At 43.1% G+C, this 21,321-nt stretch overlaps 1 protein-coding gene across 1 annotated transcript; it reads left to right on the forward strand.

Moving 5' to 3' along the window:
* The first annotated feature begins 12,390 nt into the window (after positions 1-12,390).
* Positions 12,391-20,407, forward strand: NEU2 (neuraminidase 2). Its single transcript, XM_041467532.1, has 4 exons — positions 12,391-12,435; positions 13,998-14,093; positions 17,520-17,724; positions 19,452-20,407. The coding sequence occupies exons 3-4, from the start codon at positions 17,524-17,526 to the stop codon at positions 20,388-20,390; spliced, it is 1,140 nt and encodes a 379-aa protein (XP_041323466.1). The 5' UTR covers positions 12,391-12,435; positions 13,998-14,093; positions 17,520-17,523; the 3' UTR covers positions 20,391-20,407.
* Positions 20,408-21,321: the final 914 nt, after the last annotated feature.

The following is a 21,321-nucleotide window of genomic DNA, read 5'->3' on the forward strand; positions in this document are numbered from 1 at the left end:
GAAGCTGCAGACTTAAAGCTGAGATTGCAGCTGTGCAGACCTGCAGGTATTTCAAGTGAGTTTATTATGGGCAGTTTGATGTGGGAGTCTGGAGCAGGAGGTACATTCTGGCACCAGTTGAGCATCTCTCCCTCATCCCACGATGTGCCAGGCAGGCACAGCTAAACGAGTCATGGTAGAGGCAGACTGTGTGGTCTGTCACTGGTGGCAGCCCCAGTGGGCACCGGTAGCAGAGGGAGCTGCTGGGGGCTGGCAGCCCTGGAAAGCCACCTGGCTGCCTCAGCTGTTGCTGAGACAGGAGGGGTGCAAGTGGTGTCTGAGCTGCTGGAAAGAGCCACCTCCTTCCCTGCCAAACCTGCTGCTCCACCCTGGCCCTGGCCTCTCTCTCAGTGGCAGTTTTCCAGAGCTCCAACACAGCAGAGCAGGCAGCTGGATCATGGATTCTTTGCCTCCCTAGTAGTTTGCTGTCCTGGATAATGTGCTGTTTTGGTGTGCCTGGTGCTGGCCCTGATCTGACAGTCTGTGTCTCTGGATTTTTTCTGCACCCTCTCTTCCACTGCCACAAGGCAATCATTTGTGTGGGACTTATTTGGCTCCCTGTTCTCAGCCTTCCCTAGGATAGAAGGGGTGCAGCAGGACAAGACTGGTGACTCTCCTTGCTGGTGAATCCAGTCCTTCAATAAATTCCTAATGCCTCTTTAAAGTGGGAAGGTGTATTGGCTGACTGAAAAGTGTTAAGTGCTGTAATAAGGAAGTTAACACAAGGATTTTGAAATTAAGACTGCTCAATTTGCTCATACTATACAACACTGTTGCCTAGCCTGAAAGAGTAATGAAGATTGCTTAATTTGTACTAGAGACAGACAGAAATCTCCCTGTGTAACTCAGGGATGTTTCAAAGCAGGTATGAATACATCTTGACTGAATGGTTTGCCTATATAGGGACATGCAGCCACAGAATTTCTCTTGTCTGACTGTGTCCCTACCACCACCAGGAATAAAGATAACAGTATTGATGTGTGTGAGTGTCCACTCAAAATATGCAGGTGGGTACTTTCAGCACACAGGGCAATGAACCCCTACTCTGAGTTACGTAGTGCTGTGTTAGTTTAGCCATCAGCTCAAATCCATCCACAGCTGGATGCCCCTGTGTCTAGCTCCACATCATTTTGTTTTGGGGCTCAATGAAGAAATTGCTGTCTTGGCTGTAGCATGTTTGTACTGTAGAAAGGCAGAAAATCTTATAATTTTTTCTTCCTTTTTATGTGTTGAAGTCGTCTCAAGTGTAAAAGCCCTATTAATGACTCATCTGGAAGGTTTTGTGTGCTGAATATAGGGATGCACTTTTCATGTATATTTGATGAACCAGATAGAGCTCTTTTAGGACAAAAATTTGACTTCAAGTCCTTATAAATAACATGGTTCCTTTAATATTTCTTCTTTAAATACTGAGTGTACATGCAAATCCTAATTTAGCTGCATCTTAATGGTTTCATTTTAAAATGCTTTTTTAAAATACAAACTAAAATCAAACCTCTGTCTCCCACCAGCAACAGTCCCCCATTACATCCCTGCTCCTGTGTTAGGCAGTGACTTTTGTCCATCTTACTTGGTTTTAATTGGAGCGGAATGTCATCTCTAAACTCTTTCACTCTGCATGATAATGAGGCAAACCCAGCTCTGCTGGTATGCAGCACAGTCCAAAATCCAGCAGCAGGCCTTACTCATTGGCAGCCACTCTTGCTCATGCGGGTGCCAAACCCTTAAGGAGTGCCACATGCAAGAGGATCCTGGCAGAGGCTCTGGGGCTCTGCCCAAGCTCAGGCCTGCATTTGCATCGGGAGATATTTCTGTCTTGAGTCAGGGGAATACTGACACCCACAGACTCAGCCCTAGGCTCTGGCAGATTTAGCTCTCAGCAGATGCAGCTATGAATTCATTTAGCCTCATCAGTGGTTGAGGTGAAGACTTGGAGCCAGTGTGAGTGTGGTGCTCTCGTGTGTCCTGCTGAGCCACCCCTGCTCCAGGGGGACTGACTTTCAGCAGAAGGATGTATGGGTATGGTAACATCTTACCCTAAAGCTCTCACAGCCCTCAGCTGCCTGACTACACAAATATTTATATTTTCATTGTTCCTGGTTGGGATGGCCATCCTTGGAAGTGTTTATAATCCTGACACTTTCTATTAAGTGGTGGCAAAAGACAGTTAAGCGCGTGTCCCTGTCCAGAGCAATGTACATGACAAAGGAATTTCAACTATTTAGGTGCAAGGCCAAGGTATTATTTGATTAAGGCAGAGAGGTGGAGACAAACAGGTGGAGCATGAGAACAGACTGACCAGAGAGTAACATGGGCCAAAGAGGTTCACAGCAGAAGCCAGAGAAAATTAGACAATAAGTATGGGACTGCTGGCTGAAAGAATATCAAATAGTTTGACCCCACATGTTTCCATAAATTAAACATTTGTGCTCATTTTGTAAATAAGATTGAATTCTATAGCCAGCCTTAAGAGAATCAAACTACAACCACTTTGATTGTGAGATAGTCTTTCAGCTGAGGAAGCTAGCATAATGGTTCTATTGCCATGATTCAGTGCTGGTACCTTATTTATAGCAAGCAAAACCAAGACAGAATTATATAGTTCATTACACTTTTGTGACAAGAAAACCCTTTTTGTCTTGCACATGTTACAGAGAACCTGTTTTAGAAACACTTCAGAGACTAAAAAGAAATACATTGGACCCATATAATAAATCCTCCAAACCATGTGCTTTCGAAACCCTGAGACCCAGTGAATGGGGATGGAGAGAGAAACCAATACATTTAAAGTGGCTAAAAATTACTCAGATGTTCTCACTAGCTCTAAAAATGTTTCTGGAACTAAGTCTGGCATTGTGGGTAGCTCTATGCATAAAGGTAAGCCACGTGTCCGTAGGACCACCAAACAAGTGTGTTCTACAAATATTATGACACATGACAAAAGAGGATACATGCCTTCATACAATTCCCTCTGCATCAAACATGAACTATTTCACTACTTCAAGTAAATTAACTAATATATATTTATATCAATATATACTTAATAAATATCAGTAAAAAGCTGCATATTTTTCTGCTGCAGCTTGGTTTATCTTTCTTACTGTTTGCTGTTTCAAGAACCATTATCTAAAAGGATGTGCTTTCTTATATACCGCTGCTAACTCTCATCCCTGCTCAATCCATGCAACTCAGTGAGTGGTCCAGCCCAATCCCATTGAATTCCATGCTTCATCCCCTGGGTCTCATGTAGTAGATGTAGCCACAGACAATAGCTAAGATGTTAAAGAATTTCACCTCTGGAGCTGTACTACCTATGTGTATATGTACATATATACACATATATAAACACACATGTTCTCTACAGCTGTGTAGAAGGAGTCAACCTCATTTTTAAATCATACAGAAGAGCACAAGTGGAAATTTACAAACTCTTCTGCTTTTTATTATAAAACTAAAAAACCAAAAATCTGACATTATTTCTATTCCTTTCCTTAAATTATTACACATGCAATGGTGAAAATGCATCTTTGCTTGAAGATTTTGAGAGAGTCCTGAGAAGTAAAAGGTATAGAACTCATCCTTGTTCTTCTGACATCACTGGTATCTCCCTAGTAACAAGAACTCCTTCCTCTAGAGGAAGCACCCTTTCCTTCTTCCTGCTGTTTATGAAATGTTCTTGCCATTGATGCCATCCCATTCTTATTTCATCTCACTTATTTCTGCTGAGAAGACACTAGTGAAATTGTTGCTAAGTAGCTATGGTTGAAAACTCATGAGGTTTTCCAGGCTTATCTCTGGAAGGTAAGTGAATATTTAAAAACCAAATCACTGCATCTCCTAGGCTGGGGGGAGTACACAATTATCAGCTCAGGGCTTAGGGGCAAATTGCAGGATGTAGCCTCAAAGCAGGAGATACCCATGTACTCTGCAAGTACGTACACAGGAAGGCTCTCAGCAGTCTGCCTGATGATCTCTTCTGTTTTGCAGGATTGCACGTGGGAGTTGTGAGTCCTTGTTCCTTTTTGTTTGTTCTTTTTGGGCTGTGTGAAGCCTTCTAGCCATGGAATGTGTATGCAATGTAGAACTTATTAAAAACTTAAAGGACTAAGGTATGGAACCTTTAGTCTCTGATGAAATGATTTAGTCAAAAACATAGTATGAGAAATAATATCCAGGGTGTAATGCCTTGCTGAAAGCAGAGAGGTTTAGTCATGCTAGGACAATTGGAAAAGGAGGATTAATAGATGTCTTGGTTGAAGCTTTTCAAGACAGACTCATTAGTAAGCAGACAGGCCAAGTGTCCCTTGGGCAGACAAAACCTGTGCTGCTCTTGGGGAAAAACATAATGATGCCCACTTCTATTTCTAGATTTGCTGGTTGTATATTAGACACTTGTTATGGAAGAAATGAGCATGGGTGGTTGTTTGAGCTGCAGAGAGGTAAGAATTCATAGGGGTTTTCAACTGAAAGCTTCCATACAGAAGGAGGGAAAGAGAAGGCTAATTTTTTTGATCAAGAAATAGTAGAGTTCTCACTTTTTCCTCCCTCAGTGTTTATTGGGTGGAGGGTCCAAGGAGTGCCTGTTTGGTGAATCTGCTTGCAAAGCCAGAAGTCACTAAGACATCAGAATCCTGTTAGGCTGGTTACTGCTAGTTTGAAAAGCCAGGCAGGTTTGGAGTTCTGCTATGCCATGCTATCCTTGTCAACTGCATCAAGCTAATTTCAGCTAATTTCAAAGCTGATTCTATTCTTACAGCCTGTTACTCTGACTGCATGGTTCTTTAGTAACTCAGGAAAAGCACTTGATACACAGCTCTGGAAACTCATTAGCAAACAGTATTGACCGATGCAAACTTCCCCTTCAGAATGGCTTTTCCTGGTGGGAAAAGGAGCTTGCTGGACTGCAGCTCCCAAGCCAGAGCAGCCTCTTCTCTCCCAGTACTGGGGGACTAGCCCAGGGCTTCTGCAATCAACCCCAAGCCTTCCCCACTTGCCTCTAATTTGCCAGCTGAAGCACTAGCCAGCACGGCACTGTAGAAAATGAGGGACATCTGCAGTGCTCTGGCTGCATGTATACGCACAGGGAGTCTCCATCTTCTTGTCACATTAGTGCCATGCTGTCTGCAACTGCAGTTCCATAGCTCACTTTACTCAAGTGCTCGGAAAGGTTGGCAGAACTTTCCCTTCTGGATCTTTTCTTCTAAAAGCAGTTTTTACCCTCCTCTTCATTCCCAATTTTTAAGCACAGAAAGAGGAAGGCTGGGACAAGGGTACTTAATCTCATGGCTGTAGCACAGGATCAGGTTCTGGGAGAGTAGATGTAATTTCTTAACTCTATTGCAGTTCCCTGGGCAATCTTGAGCGTGTCACTCTTAGTTCTCCATCTCTAGACTGGGAGCAGTATATTATAGTTTGTGAATACTCCTGCATTTTTCTATAGTCTTTTTTTTTCTGAGTTACTTAAGCAGGAACTCAATGTAAGTGCAAGAGCATGACATGAGATAACCTGATGTGCTCAAAAGAACTCTGGAACGTACTGTAATTAAAGGAAAAAATGAACTAGTTTGAATATTCTCTTGGTTTTGGTTATTTTTCATTTGATGTTTTCTACATTTCAGTCCCCATGTGGAAAGCAAGCATCTTGTCTAGATTTCTAGTTCCTCAGTGGCCCTGCTGTTCTTTTTAAGTTTTATTTGAGCTGACTGCAACTGCTCCTAAAAAGGGTTCTTGTTTTAGGAATTGCTCCCTTTTGGAACAGCAAAGTCCAAGTTTTGCAGATTGAGTAACCTGATTGACCTGTTTTATCATAGACATCTGTTTCCAAGATGATTTCACATAGGAAAGAGAAGGCAAGAGGGAGATGAGACTTCCAGATTGTTCCAGACTTTTACTGAGTCTTGTCAATTTTCCTTATTTTAGATATGATAGGGCAGTTTCCATGGGGTGCTGCTTGGAAATATGCATTATTTCCTCCAACAATTATTGGGGGGAAATTATAATTGCCTATAGAAATCATAGAACAAGCTACTTTCAAAAGGAAAATCTGAGTGAAATCCCCAGGCACTGGCCACATACTCAGGGACAGATGAGGATAATTATATTGTTAAAGCATTTTACATTGTCTTGCAAATGTCCTGGTCAAAATATAGCAGTGTGGGACAATGGGTTCTTTGAGTTCTTCTTGTCTGGCAGTTAGTGTGGTGTTTCACACATACTCCTGTATTTAGAGTTTTTCTTAAAGTAGGTTCAAGTTAACAGTCCCAATTTGTATCTGTAGAAAATCAGCCCTGAATAAAATACCTGTCTGTCTCATAAAATGGATGCCAGCCAATTAGTACTTCTTGCAGGTTCAGCAAAATATTCTAAATAGCTTTCATTATTTTAGTGCAATTTCCTACTTTCAAATAGGTCTGGAAGTGACAGCTCCACTATAATGGTCAAATCTGTTGATAGTTTAAGATCAGAAGAGCTAGCTTGTTCTTATGAAATTTGAGTTGTTGTTTACTCTGTGCTTTTAAAAATATACATAATTGCTGGGAGAGAGTTCACAGCTACACTGGATTCACAGCAATTGGCCTCCTGAGAGTGAAAGGAAAAATTGGCTCAGGGGAAGGATCAGCCTGGAGGTAAGAGGAAAACAGGCTGTTTTTCATATTTCCTGTCTTTATTTATATATATTTTTAAAGCAAGATCACACATAAGCTGTTTGACAGGAAAATCACAACTTGTGCTGTCCCTGGAAAAAGACACAGCTTGGTTGGTTTGGGAATGTTTGCTGTTCACTTGGTCATATTAATGCCATTCTGTGCAGTCTCGGTCTCCCCTCTGACTAGGCTTCCTCCCTGTGGGTGGTGGGTTTTATGCCTACGAGGTTGTGCCAGTGGTGTCTCTCCTCTCTGCCAGCCAGTATTTCAACATTGTCACAACTGTTCTCTCCCTGGCTTGCACAGGACTCCTTCAGTTCTGTCTTGAGCACCGGATTTGTGCCTTTGTGGCCTGAGGCTTTTTCCTCGGGCAGTTCCTCTTCCAGCATCCCCCCCAGAATAGGATTTTACTCACCTGACACTCAGGGGCTGAGCCAGTCTCTCATTTGCCATCAGGATGAGATATGTCCAAAAAGTCTGAATTAAACTCCCCCAAATTGTTAGGGATTTGCAATTCAGTTGTGAATCCAGTGGGAGGTATGTCCTACAGAAGTTCGGTGTCCTTCAGTCCTTGTACCTTCCTGTCAGTTTTGCTTGAGAGTAAAGTGTGCCTCAGATTTTGTTTGCTCAGTTTCCAGAGTCACAGCAAACACAGTTTAAAGGAACAGCTTTCTCTTTACCCAGATAAGTTAGTGCAAATATGCCCTGAATGTCCTTTGCACTGCTTGTGCCAAGGCTTAATGACAGGGGATTGTTAAACCTCCCATATAAATCTTTAACAACTGGGCGAAACTTCAGTCCAAATCTGCAAACTCAAGTGGAAACAGTAAATAGTATTTGCTTCCATTTTTAAGGCCCACTGGATGAGAAACTGCTCTTGCTTTACATTATTTACAGCCATTTGAGATGAATAGACCTACATGTTTATGACTATTTTTACATTGCCATTTCTTAATTTCATGTGGGTTCACATACCTGGGCACTGGGGTAGATACAGCAGAGCCAGCCTGGTTTTATTTTAAGGCCTTTTGGATCAATTCAAATGACTCTGATAATTTTCCCTCTTGAAATAATTTGTTATTACCAGGCTACTTGCTTGCTGTGATTTGAATGTCCCTCTTCTGGGGGCAACTTAGGCCCGGTGCTTCAACGGAAGACAAATATTAGTGATTGCTTAGATCAGTGCTATTCCTAGGAGAGAATTTTCCCCTCATCCTTGGATAACTCACTTTGTGTTTTTGAGACTGCATTTGGATTGACTCTTAGAAAAAGCATCACATAGCCTGCTGAATTCGACGCTAATCTTTCCTTTGGTTTCTGTTTTCTTTTTGAAGTTCACTGAACTTGCCACGTGTCTTGTTTGTTTCAAAATCTTTTAAATGGTCACAACATTACGCTTTTTAAAATGCAGCTGTATGCCCAGCCTACTCCGTGGAAGATGTTCACTGAGCTAAGCTTGGGTTAATCTGAGCTCAAACATCATGGTCACCAGTGTCAATGTCCCTTTACACCAGCTGAAGGTCTGGCCTGGCATAGAGGGCTGCCAGCAATTAATCCTGTAATGATTAATCAAGGTCACCATCAGGCCTCTGCACTCCTGGTCTTAGAGCTGGCAGGACTCAGGAATGAAGGATGCAGTGGAATTTGGGCTCCTCTCTGTTGCAAGAGTTGCCTAGGGTGAATCTAAGCTAGACTTGTGCTTCAGACTCGCTTATCTGAGTGTCCAAGCACTGCAGAGTACGCGAAGCAAGGAACTACGGTTTTATTGCATTTTCCAGTCATTAAATTTCTGCAGTGACTCCTCCTCAGTGTTTTTTTGAAGGCTAAATAAATCCTGCTTCTACAATCCTCTTTTTGTATTCAAACCTCACCACCTCTCTTCCTTTGCTTCTCATAGATCATGCCATTCATTCTGTTAACAAAAATAAAGTGTATTTTCTTTTTTCTTCCAAATGGGCAAAGTAAATGGAGAAATGGTGTAATGTGTGTAATAGGCAGGCTGTTTTTTGGGTGTTGTCTCACACAGGGTGAGGAAGCTTCCCTGTGACAAACCCATGACTCACCGTGGAGTGCCAGAAGGGTTACAGGTCTGCTGTGGGGTAATGCTGTTGCCCTTTAAGGGAATTTTTTTTTTTATTTTGTCCATTTTTTTTCACAAGGTGAGGAAATAAATTGTATTTACTGTGAGAGAGGAATCAGCAGCAGGATTCTGTGCTTACTCCTCCTGATGGAAATCAAAAGTAATGTAAGTGGAGTCAGTGGAGTGTGACAGAGTACAAACCCAAAGAGTACCTGCTCGTCATGCCTGTTTTACCTACAGTTGATAAGGACTGTGAGGTGCTGGTCTCAAATATACTCAGAGGCTCTTTTCCCTAATTAGAATTGGCATTAAAAGAAAACAGTGGATGTTTTCTCATCCAGTGAACCCTGTTTCCCAAAGACCTCTGCCATTAGCATTTGCTGCTTACATTCATAATTATTATTACTTTGGCTTTTTATTGTTTGTCTTTTTTTTTTTTTCCTTCTTGGACAGAACAGACTTTTAGTCAAAGCCCAGGTCTGTAGGATTTATCTTCTGTACCAAGGATACAATGTTCCCAATGCCTGGAAAGCAGCACATCATATTTTAACTTAAAATTTGCAGTATTGTGTAATTGCTGCTTCACATGATCTGACCCCACAGACCTCTTGACTTGAACTACAGTTGCCTGACAACAGCAGCTACACTATACAGCATAGCTAAACCACTGAATTACCTGAGCCAGCCTTGCCTTTCTAATGATGCTGGGAACCAATGGAATCAGGTTTGAGCATTTTGCAAGGGAAATATATATTGGCAATTTTTAATGGACTGCATGTCATTCACTAGATGTACCATTTCTTGTTTTCCTGCTAATTTCTTTTCACATATGTTCATGAGCATTAGTTTCTGAATTCTTTTCCTCAGCCTCCATTTGCAGCTATTGCCGTATCTTTCCTAAGAGGTGGCACCCAAAACTGAACACGGTCCTCCAAATTCAAATGCTCCATTGTTCAGGATTCTGTCATTATATTATCTTCTGCATTATTTTTATATCCTCTTATTAAGGCACCCACACACCCCATTTGCATTTTTTAACCTTTTTAAAAACGTTTTCATTACAACAATCAGATATAAGGGCAATGAAGTAAGTGTAGAACAATAGAAGTGAAGATTTTGATCCTCCTCAGACCTAAACCTGTTTTAAATTTCAGTGGTGACACTGACTTTGATTTACACTGAAAGGAAAGAGGAAGGATCAGGCTGTGCATGTCTACAGTGGGACATCCATTTTTGATAGTTAATAAGGAACAGTTTTGTAAAATCGTTTCAGAACACAGCATGTTGTTTGGGAAAAGCACTTTTTCTTGTGAGCTGGAGGCTGAAGAGCAGTGCTGGAGCCTGGATGCTGGCAGTGGTGTTGGTGGCTGCAGGGAAGCAGTTGTGGGGTGCCTGCATGTTGATTGTGGGACTGTCCTGCACAGGCACTGGGATTCCCTCATTTTAACCTCATAGCAGGACTAAGCAGCACATCCTTCATTTTAGAAGATTTAGCCTTTCTAAACTGTTAGCTTCTGCACAGCCATGTCTGATACTGACTGGTCCTGGAGAGTGGGTCAAAGGCGGGGCACCCCAGCTGGCTGCAGGGGAATGTGTGGCATCTTACTTAGAGAGGAAGAGCCATAAGGGGAGGTGGCCAGAGGCAGAGCTACTCTGCCATGTGTCTGCTGCCACTGTAGCCCATGGAACCGTTGTCACCACACCAAGCCACACTTGGGACTTCCACTCAGAAGAGATGGGCAACCAGTTTTAAGCTGCAGCTGGGAAAGGTGATTTCTGTTAAACAAATGAGCATTTATGGGTTGTCTGCCTGCAGAAGCCAAGTGTGTGACTCAGAAAATCACCTGAATAACAATGCTGCTAGCCAGGGAGAAGAAAAAAGGTGGAGAAATCCATAAAGCAATCATCATTCATGTCTCGCTTTCAGGCAGACTGCACCTTAGCAGCCTCTTCAATGTCTTTCATCCTCCATTAATTGCTTCTGCTTTACTTGACTCTGGGTTTTCTCCAGGAACCACTGTTAAAAGTTTGTATCTGGTGGATGTCAATGACATTGTCACTGGAGGGACTTTTCCTCACACTGTTGTTTGATTCCAGGTAATGCAGCGAGATACAAATGCCTTCAGTCTTCTCTTGTGTGCCCCAATTAAGGCCATAATTTACCTGCCCAGGTAGGCAAGGATGGTAAACATGGGGTGTGGTTTTACCATGCAGCTAATTAGATCCAATGACTAAGTGCTAGTCTGGGTTGTGTGTTTGCTCCTCCTGTCAGCAGCTTCATGCTCCTGCTCCAGCTGCAGATTCTGCTGCTTGATGGACTCTTGCTGATGCAATCCAGGACAATGACCCAGCAGAAACAGTTCACTTTTTTTTTCCCCTGGATTAATATTCTGCCAGTCTCATATCCTCTGATGGCTTGCCAAGGTAAGATGAGGATTCTTGCTGGCACAGGAAAGCATACAGGGTTGCTCAAGAGAAACAGAGTAATATAGAAGCATTACCTTAATTTGGTTGCTCAGCTGATTGGTTGTAAATCCACACCTTTGCTTCTTCCTATTTGGCTTGCACAGATCAACTATAACTGCCATTAAATGAGGAGACTTTTCTTACTCTTTTTCCATGACTAGCAAGATCTGTTCACAGGATTGTTATTCTCATTCTTTCAGATCACTTCAAAGACAAGAAGTGTTAATGGCAGCAATGGAAACTCAGTAGAGAAGGGAGGAAAGTAAGGGAAGCAGCAAGAAATGGGATAGGAAATGGGATACTGCTGTCATCTCTGACAGCAGTAGCACAACGTAGTTGTGAAATTATTTGCTTGGGTACTTGCAGCATCTGCAGGTGCTGCCTCTCAGCCAGCCAGGGCACAGCTGGAAGAAGGGATACTGCCATCCCTTTCTTCCTCAGGTGTGGCCTTAGGCTTGTACTCTCCTCCCTGTGCTTGGTTCCCCCCCAGTAGCTCCTTGCCTGCAGCTGCTGGGATAGTTTGGCCTTGAAACACTTCCACAGGGGCTCTGGGAGCTACACCTGAATGCATCAGCATGTCATTCCTGCATTCCTGCCTGGCCACTTCTCTGTTAACCCATTTCTTATCCAGAAAGGACACGTTGATGGATTGGAGGTGTGTGGAGACAGAATGCTAGATTATCACAGCACCATCACCTGTTGGTTATAACACTTTTATGGGCTCTTTGGGCAAACTTTCCCAGAGCTCAGTACTCTGAGGGAGTCCACATGCTGCAACCAGAGGAACTTGGCCTTCCTCAGCATCAGGGGAGTAGAGGACCAAGAAATAAGACAGCATGCTGAACTGTATAGAACCAACAGCTGTGCCACAGTGCAGCTACCCATGCAGGTAGAAACATGCTGCTTAATTACTATGATAATGTAAAAGTCTTTCCCTATTGTTTGTCTGGCTCCCATGGAACCACCCCTTATATGCAAAACAGGTTTGCTATTTAAATGTAAGCTTGTGTTTATATGCCAGCTGATAGCGTTTCCTGGGGATCCAAGGCAGCTGACATTGCTGCCAACATAAATAATTTTGCAGGTTGGACATTAGTTGATAAGAGTGTGGTGAGCCTCCCTTTTGTCTAATCCAATAGGAGTGCTTTTTGGTTCTGGTGGTTTTTGCCTTTTGACGTGACTTCCAGAAGACACAGAGTAAAAAAGGTATTTTTTTTCTTTTCCTTTTCCTTTTTATTTTTTTTTTTTCTTTTCATAACTGTGGACATTGCTAGGAATTAAAAAGGTAAATACAACATTTTGTAGGTTCAAGTAGGAATGCTGTTTGTGTATTCCTCCACCAAATATATTTTAAGAAAAATACTGCTGCTTCATGTAATTCTTCTCTCCTGCTCAGAAAACCTTCACTTTAAGGCACAGGAGCTACTGCCAAGCTGAGCCACAACAGTTTGAAAGCAGACCCTGATTGATTGTTTAGGAAAGCATGTACTGGGGTGATGGAAAATCCCCTTGTAAATGTGGTATGATGTTTTTACCACAAGAGAAACTTTCTGTTTCTAGTGTAGTTAAAAAGTTTAGTTCAATTGGCTGCTGGATTAAAGTAATTCCAATTTTGTGTCTTTTTCAGTTCTGAACATTTTAGTTTGTTTAAGGTTTATTGTTTGGCAGTTTTTGCTGATAATATCTTTCTGACTATACATTGAGGGTGATTTAGTAGACTAAATAAATGTGTGTTGCTTGGCTTGTTAAGAAATTCCATAGCCTAGATTTAGTGTAGGGACTGGTCTAAGGGCATAAGCAGGCTGGAGATGGAGTGCTCTGATGCTGGGCTTTGGCAGAAACAGGCACAGTCATGCTGCTGAGGAGGGAGGAAAACTTCCATGCAGGAGTGCACTGTGCAGCAATTACTCTAGAAGCAAACTGGGTCTTCTTTTCTTAGGCCTGTCCAACTGGAACGTGACTACTTCTGGGACCCCTCTATGCAATATCCCAAGAGAAATGTCTTATTTCCCTTTGAGTGAGACAAGGAGTGGGTTTTGGCATAGTGCTTGGTTGACTATACATTTGGAAAGCATTGTAAGTCCAGGTCTGATGCTGAGTAGAAAATGACCAGTCCTGGGTTCTTGTGCTTGCCTTGAAAAGCAGAATTTTAGTTGAGTTTTGCACTTGACTCTCTCTGGGTTTTTTGATTGTGTTTTTTCCCCAAACTCTCCCTTAATGAGTTGGATAATTTTTTTGGGACCTATCTGAAATCATTCAAGAACAAGCTACCTGCTCCAAAGAGCGTAGAGCTCTCTGACAGGGACCAAGGGATTGAGTTCAGCATATTACCTTATTTCTGTTGGTTTGTTTTAAAGACATGCTGTCATCTCAGCTTGGTTCAGATCATGTTCAGAACAGGTTTTTACAGAAGCTGAGGCCAGTGGAAATGTTATGCTTTTTACTCACTTTTCTTGGAGAGGATTAAAGCAAATAAACATGAAATGGCTCATCCTGCTCCAAGTCCATGTGAGCTGCCTTGAAGGACAAAAGTGGAAGGAGCAAGTACGCACTCCTGGTGTCTACCAGCACCTTTTCCTTTCTGCCACTTGGGCTTTTTCCAGGGACTAAATCCACCATAGATTCACTTGTTGACAACTGTTATTTCTTTTGACTCTTCTGGTGTGCTGGAAACAGTCTCTGCTTTGGAAATCATTACAGCTGTGTAACTTGCAAATGATGAGTAATGGCTTCCTCCAGTTTAACTCCCTCTTCTCTTATGTTTGCAGTGTGCTCATCTTTCCCTCTCTGCCCAGTCCTGCCCAGAGGTGAGGTACTGAATCTCAGTGCAGCAGCTTCCCTCGTGCCTTGGAGAGGAATTGCAGGTAAACAACAGCCTCCCTGAATGTGACACTTTGCAAGGATAAGCCTGGAAAATAAATTAAAGACTCCAATAAAAACCAAAACGCAGTAGGGGATATTGGCTTAATGGCTACATGATAAATCTCCCTTCTCCTCACTAGCACCTCTGTCATCCAGAAAGAGGTGACCAGCTATGTTCTTTTCTCTTAAGAATAAAATTACTACATCCAGTTCCCCTTTCTTACTCCTATATTTCAGGAAAGTACAGCTAACTCTCTCTCTAAGGTTGTTGATTTGATACTGCTCTGAGCAATTTTTGTCTTCATGTGTACAGCTCTCCAGTCTCTTGCTTCTGTTTCAGGCCTTTGTATTCCCAGAAGCTTATATTTTTTTCCAATTTAGCTCTTAATGTTTCAAAAGATACTGCTGTGATCTTTGTCTTGTCCATGTCCTTGGGGTGTGCTGGCTGCAACACTCTTTTCTTCCTTGCAGGCCAGCCAGTGCTATTTCAGTGAGGTTTAGGAACCAAGTAGCGTCATGGACACCCACATCCCCTGGCAATGTAGCCTTGGAAGGACTAGCATGTGTGAATTGAATTCCAGCAGTCCTGGAGTATGAGCATTGGAACACTCTTCATATGGCTGTCCAGTCAATGATTTGCCCATTTTGCTTCTTTTTTATTCAGAAGGGTCTAGTTGGTGGGCATGCCTTTGAATACAGGTTGGGGTCAAAAGAAAAATCAATTCCTTTCAGTTGGCTGGACAAGTAACTAAAGCAGCACTCTTTTGCTTTCTTTTAATATATATTATGAACTTAAAGCTTATTTAAAAATCCTGCATTTTTGATTCTGTGTGAAACTCACACTGTTATGACTCAATCTCTGCATGAGAAACCACAGGGAAGAACACAGAAAAAGCTAAATACTGACTTTGTGTGTTTAAAAAAGCATGGAAAAGTTTCTCTGCAGATGGATATATAGCATGTATATATGTGCATACAGCCACATAATACCTACACTGTGTGAAGGGAATGTATGTACAAAAGTATACACTCACTCACACTTATCTCTGTCTGGTCTCTGGATAGATGGAAATGTCACTTGATTCCAGTATTTTCCTTGATTATACTTGCTGTGTCCAGGAACCTCAGGCTTGTTTCTATGGCAGCTATTCCCAGTTCAGCTATTTCCTCAATCCCCATTTGGCAGTAAGTGGAAGATGTTGTGACACTCACAGTGAGCATGTCACAGGGGGGCTGAGAGTGTGGGCAGAGCTGTGTGCAGGTGACAAGCTCAGACAGGAGGGACTCGGGAGCAGCAGGCTGCAGCATGGCCTCCTGTGTCACCAGTCTCTTGGCTTTCCATCAAGGGCTTCATGGATCAGCCCAGATTTCTCTCTCTCTCTCCTTCTTTTTTTTTCTTTTTTTTTTTTTTTTCCCTTCCCTGTTGCCCTGCTCTGAAGCAGGACTGCAAGATCAGGATGGCATTATGAGCAGAACACTAGGGAACCTGTGCTGCTCTAGACAGGCTGACTAATCTCCCTTTAAATAATCTCCCTTTAAATAGTCTGGAAGCACACTGGTGAGTTTCTCTTTCAGGAGCCATAAATAGCCAGATCCATGCTGGTAAGTAGCAAACAGCACAGTTATTTGTTCTAGGAAGGTCTTCCTATTTCCTTCATGTTATTGCACGGATAGCTGTGATCTAGTTCTGGTAACACCCTGTATGGTAGCAGTGCTTCTGCCTTTCTTCACACTGCTGTATCTTCTGTGACAGTGAGGAGGGAGCAGCTGCTCCTGGGAGATTGATCCAACGGCACTGGAAAGGGAAGTCAGAGTGGCGGTGGAGCTGTGGCTTGCTGTGGACTGTACAGCTGGCTTTAGCTAGAGCAGTGCAGTTCAGACCCTTCTGAGAAGTGCTGTGAGTTCAAAAATCTCACTGATATTTATAGCACCTGGAAGGTGAAAGCAAGGAATATTTGAACACTTGCTGCCTAGCTATGGATCTGGACAGATTGGAATATATGGTCTTGTGAGCTACCTCATCTTGTGCTTCAGACTTGTCTGGAGGATAAACTCAGTTTGTCTGTGTTTTCCTAACTCAGAAATAAACACTGTGAAAAAAAAATAAAATTGACCAAGTCTGTGTCAGTTAGGCTGGCTAATATAGTCTTCTTAAAGACGGAAGAATTCAAACTATTCTTCAGGTAGCTACAAGCACTCTGCATCTGCCTCCATATCTGGTCCTGAATTATCAAGGCAGCCTTCAAGAACATCAGGAGCTCATCCATGTCCAGTAGCTGCTATAGCACTTATCAACATTTAGGTAAATAGGAGAATCCTCAACAAAGAGGGCAGCAAGTCTTGCCTCAGTGAGGTAGGAGGCATTTGAATTTCTTACTCATAGTGTATTGTCATCTTCTTCCTGCCATCCTACCCACTCAATGCGTCAGAGATCTAAGGCTTGATTTTTTAATATTTATTTTTCTTTTTTTTTCTTCTCCGCCTTCTCTGCTGAGCAGGGAATATCCAAGCCTTCAGTTTCTGGTGCATCATGTGAGAATTTTATTTTTTTCCATTTATATTATTTCTTCTTTCTCATTTTTTCCCCCCATCTGTTGAGACACTATTCCCTTAATATACTGGCTTTTTTACTGGGGTGAGTTGGCTCACTGGTGCAAGAGGACAGACGGCCAAGCAGGTCTGAGGAGGGGAAGAGAAGATATGTGGGGGCATAGCACAGACTAGTTACACAGAGGCATTGTCCCTCATATTTGCTTTCCTTCATAACATTGCTATTAAATCATTGTAAAGAGGACAAGGTTTCTGCCTGGTCACATCCCAGTGATGTGACACCATTCACTGTTTTTTGATCTTATGGAAGGAGGGGTGTTCTTTTCCTTTCCTTATTCATGCTCAGTGCTTGCCATCCTCAAACTGGGACACACCTGGGGCCAGGGATTGGCTCAGTGTGTCATTTATATGGGATTTTAAGCTCATATTTGGCAAAGCGGAAGTACTGTGCAACCTCAACAGAGAAATGAATGGTCTTCTGAGGAAAACTACTACAATGTCTTATTATTAACAGTCTTCTGAATTAGGGTATACAAAAACAAACAAAAAAAAAAAAACAACCCAGCCTGTGCATTTAATTAAAAAGACAAAACAAAGCACAGCTTTTTAATTAACTGTATTTGGTGTACTTACGTTGCAACGCTCCAGTCAGATCAACCAGGCTTTTCCTGGGGTAGGTTTGGCCTGAGTTCCAGCTACTATGCTATGCATAGGTTCTCTTTGGAAAAGCAGAAGGAGAATACAAAGCTGAAAATAGCTGAAAGTATATTTCAATTCCCGACAGGTCCCACTGAGCAGAGAGAGCAAAAAGCAGTGGAATCTGCCCCATGACACTTTGCTGGGTCAAAATGCAGTGTGCTTTGTCTTCTTCCCCCTAGCACAATGGCTGCGTTCCCTGTCCTGGGGCAAGAAACATTATTCCGGAATGGTACCTGGAGCTATCGAATTCCAGCCCTGCTCTACCTGCCGCGGTTCAGCATGATCCTGGCCTTTGCTGAGGAACGAGAGGACCTGGTGGATGAACATGCCAAGCTGATTGTCATGCGCAGAGGCGTGTATGACCCAGCCACGCAGCACGTTCAGGTACCAGTGCAGGGAGGAAGCGGGGGACACTGCCCCCTGTTCTGCCCACCTGCCCTCAGTGAATGGAATGTATTTGCCCTCTTGCTGTAGGGACAGGGCAGCTTCTCCTCCCCAGGTACAGGAGACAAATCTGCCTAGAAATAATGCACGTCTCGTTACAACTGCTGGGATTCAACCCTATGGGCAGCTGTTGGGGGGACTAAAATAGAGTAGATATTCTAGAGGTGGCTTTGACCCATCATTGCAGAGCTGGGGATGCAGATACAGAGATGGACAAAAGTCCTGTTGTAGCAGGAAAAATGCGGTGGAGAGGCAGAAGTGCCTCAAGGAAGACAAAGAAATACCACAGCAATGGGGAGGAGTGAATTAGCGACCAGTGACTATTCTTTTTTTTTTAATTCATCATTTTAGGAGTAATTTCTAGTTTAAAAAACAATTGAGAATAGTTAGTCTCTCCATGCAAAAAAAAAAAAAAAGTGTCTGCTTTGCTGGTGCCAGTGAATTGGCTACCTTATTGACCTACCAGTTATTATTAACAGTTATGCTGCCGGGTGGCTGGGGGTGGTGGAAACTCTATTTATAATATTTTTTTTCATATGCAAAGGCATAAATGTCTTGGGAGAAAAAAAAGTAATTATATTTTTCTATTCCAAACCTTCGTTGGTTGTCTTAGATTATAGGCTCTTAAGAGCTGGAGTCTGCCTAGCAGAAGCAGCCTCTGAGCCCACCTGCAGTGTCATACCATTCAGGTAACATCTTGTGTGACTCCCTGTAATTCAGTTAGTGGGGTTCAGTTGGTCATAAACTTAGTAATTTGTGTTCACATGCTAGAGTGTCTTAAAATGGAAATACAAAATTTTCAATAAACGTTAATATTAGTTGGATAGAAAAAGATAAGATATGAACAAAAAGGCTAATCAGCAAATCAGGGCAGAAAAGCTAATTAATATAATCTTACTGAAAACTACTGCTTTGCTTACCAAGCCAATAACACTATGTAGTCATAGTTTTCTAATGGCAATGCTAGTGTTAGAAACACGATTGCGTTATGTGCTATTCATTTGAAGAAAACAGGGCTTGCTGGGTAGTTATACCAGCTCTGCGACCTATTTTCTAAGTCAGACAGCTCAGAGTCCAAATCTCCACACCAGAGTCACTAATCAACCCTAGCAGGTTGCCTCATTTTAGGCTGGGTTGTTTGTTCACATGCATTCACATCAAAGTGGAGGAACAGGAGCCCGAATGAACAGGGATTTGTCATCATCCAGGATGCTTGAAAAGGGTTTGGGTTTCTCTGTGACTTCCTAAAAAACACTGACACAGCACAGTGTCTGTACTAGCACACTTTGACCACCGGGAATGTCTGTGTGCCATATATATATTTGTGAGGATTTCTAAAAATTCAGCCACTGTAGCTTTTGTAAGGGTGTCATCAGCCACCAGCTGCATTGAGATATGGAGCTATCAGTTCCTCAGGGAGTAGTAATTGAAAAGGACATAACCCACGTGCTTGGTGAAATGAACATGCTTCACGTCATCAAAATAATTTTCACTTGCCTTTGGTCATGCCAGACTATTGTCTTCCCATTTCTTGCTCTATCCGTTTCCCTTCCTCTGTTCTTCCCATGCTCTTCTGTAGCTTTTATCCAGACATCCTTGCACTATAATGTGGGTCTCTTTGTAACAGTGTATTCCATTCTTGTCTCCCTTCCCACGGGCTGTGGCAGTGGAAAAGGATGGAGACCCTTGTCAGTGCACAGCTGGAAGGCCACCGATCTATGAACCCCTGCCCGGTATATGATGAAGTCTCGGGGAAACTCATCTTGTTCTTCATAGCTGTCCCAGGAAAGATCTCTGAGCAGCATCAGCTGAAGACAAAGATCAACCTGGTACGTCTCTGCTATGTCACTAGCATGGACCAAGGGCGCACCTGGAGTGCTGCCCAGGATGTCACCGACAGGACCATTAGGAATGAGTACAAGAACTGGGCCACATTTGCGGTGGGGCCAGGTCATGGATTACAATTGCTCAATGAGGCTCGGAGCCTTGTGATCCCTGCCTATGCCTATCGTATCTTGGATCCCAAGCAACACCCCACCCCTCATGCCTTCTGCTTCATCAGCTCTGACCATGGGACAACATGGGAGAAGGGGAACTTCGTGGGGGAGGAGAGTGCAGTGGAGTGCCAGGTAGCAGAGGTGCATACCTGTGGCAGAAAGGTCCTTTATTGCAATGCAAGGAGCAACAGGGGAGCCAGGATCCAGGCTGTCAGCTACAACCACGGGCTGGACTTTGAGGGAGGCCAGCGGGTTGAAATGCTAATAGAACCTCCCTCGGGATGCCATGGAAGTGTTACTGCCTTTCCACCTCCCCCGGATGCCAGATGTCAAGACAGTTGGTTACTGTATGTTCATCCTACAGACCCAAGGGGTCGAAAAGATTTAGGAATTTACCTCAACAAAAGCCCTTTAAATCCAGCACACTGGACAAAACCCAGCATACTCTTCAAGGGCCTGTGTGCTTATTCAGATCTGCAGTACATGGGTGTTGGGCCCGATGGCTCACCTTTGTTCTCCTGCCTCTTTGAATATGGGACCCACAGACAATGTGAAGAGATTATTTTTGTCATGTTCACTTTGAAGCAAGCCTTTCCCTCAGAACACTGAGTCTCAAACCTTTCCATCAGCATCCCTCCAAAAACCATCTTTGCTGATGCTTTTTACTGTCATTTCTCATCCCTCAGCAAACGGGCTTTTTTGTTCCTGCTGAACACATAGTTTGGTGTTGGCTTGTTGTGTCTGTAGATTGTGAAGTCCATTAAACATACCACAACTTAACACATTTGGTTTTGTTTTCTGTTGCCTTTTTGCCTTTCTCTTTGGCTGCTTTTTTACACATCACATGCCCAAAACAAGTGTGACCTTTGTATAGGGCTTCTCATCTTGAGGTCTCTGACAGACTTCATCAGGGACACATGTGCTGACAGCATAGGGACTGCAAAGGAACAAATGGCAGCAGGGTTATTCTGGGTGGTATTTTGTAAGTTGTGGAGAAGCTCCTAGAGAGGGCACTGGCCTTACTACCCTATATCTGCTGTCATCTTCAGGAAGCTGCTTTGGCTCTGGTAAGGAGCACTGCTTCTTGCAGCCAGTGTAGGAATGCAGGCACCTGTAATTTCCAGGGCTTTCTTGTCTCCTTATTTCAGCAAGGCCATGTGATCACTTGCTCTTGGGATAGTCCATGCCAACTTCTTCAACTTTGGGGCTGCCTTGTTGAGTTCCCAGGCACCCCAGAGGCTTTTGCCTAACTTAACCTTCTCCTTACTTCCCATGCTGTGTTTTCTTGCTTACTCGCCCTTTTGCTTACACTGCATTGAGAAGATGCAGTTTCCCATGTGTAAGAAAACCATAGCCTTGTGTGCTCTGGCTGCTCCCTCTCCCTGGGCAGTGTTAGTAAGAGTCAATAAGGACATCAGGACCCTTCCATGTTGGGGGACAGAGCAAGTGGCAAAGATGGCATTTTACCTGTATGGAAACTGCAGGATCAGGACAGGTCTGCAGAGGGAGCTCCCAATTTAGAGTCAGGAGGGGAAGTGCT

Source organism: Pyrgilauda ruficollis, unplaced genomic scaffold (assembly GCF_017590135.1).
Source record: "Pyrgilauda ruficollis isolate IOZ18807 unplaced genomic scaffold, ASM1759013v1 scaffold209, whole genome shotgun sequence".
Taxonomy (NCBI): domain Eukaryota; kingdom Metazoa; phylum Chordata; class Aves; order Passeriformes; family Passeridae; genus Pyrgilauda; species Pyrgilauda ruficollis.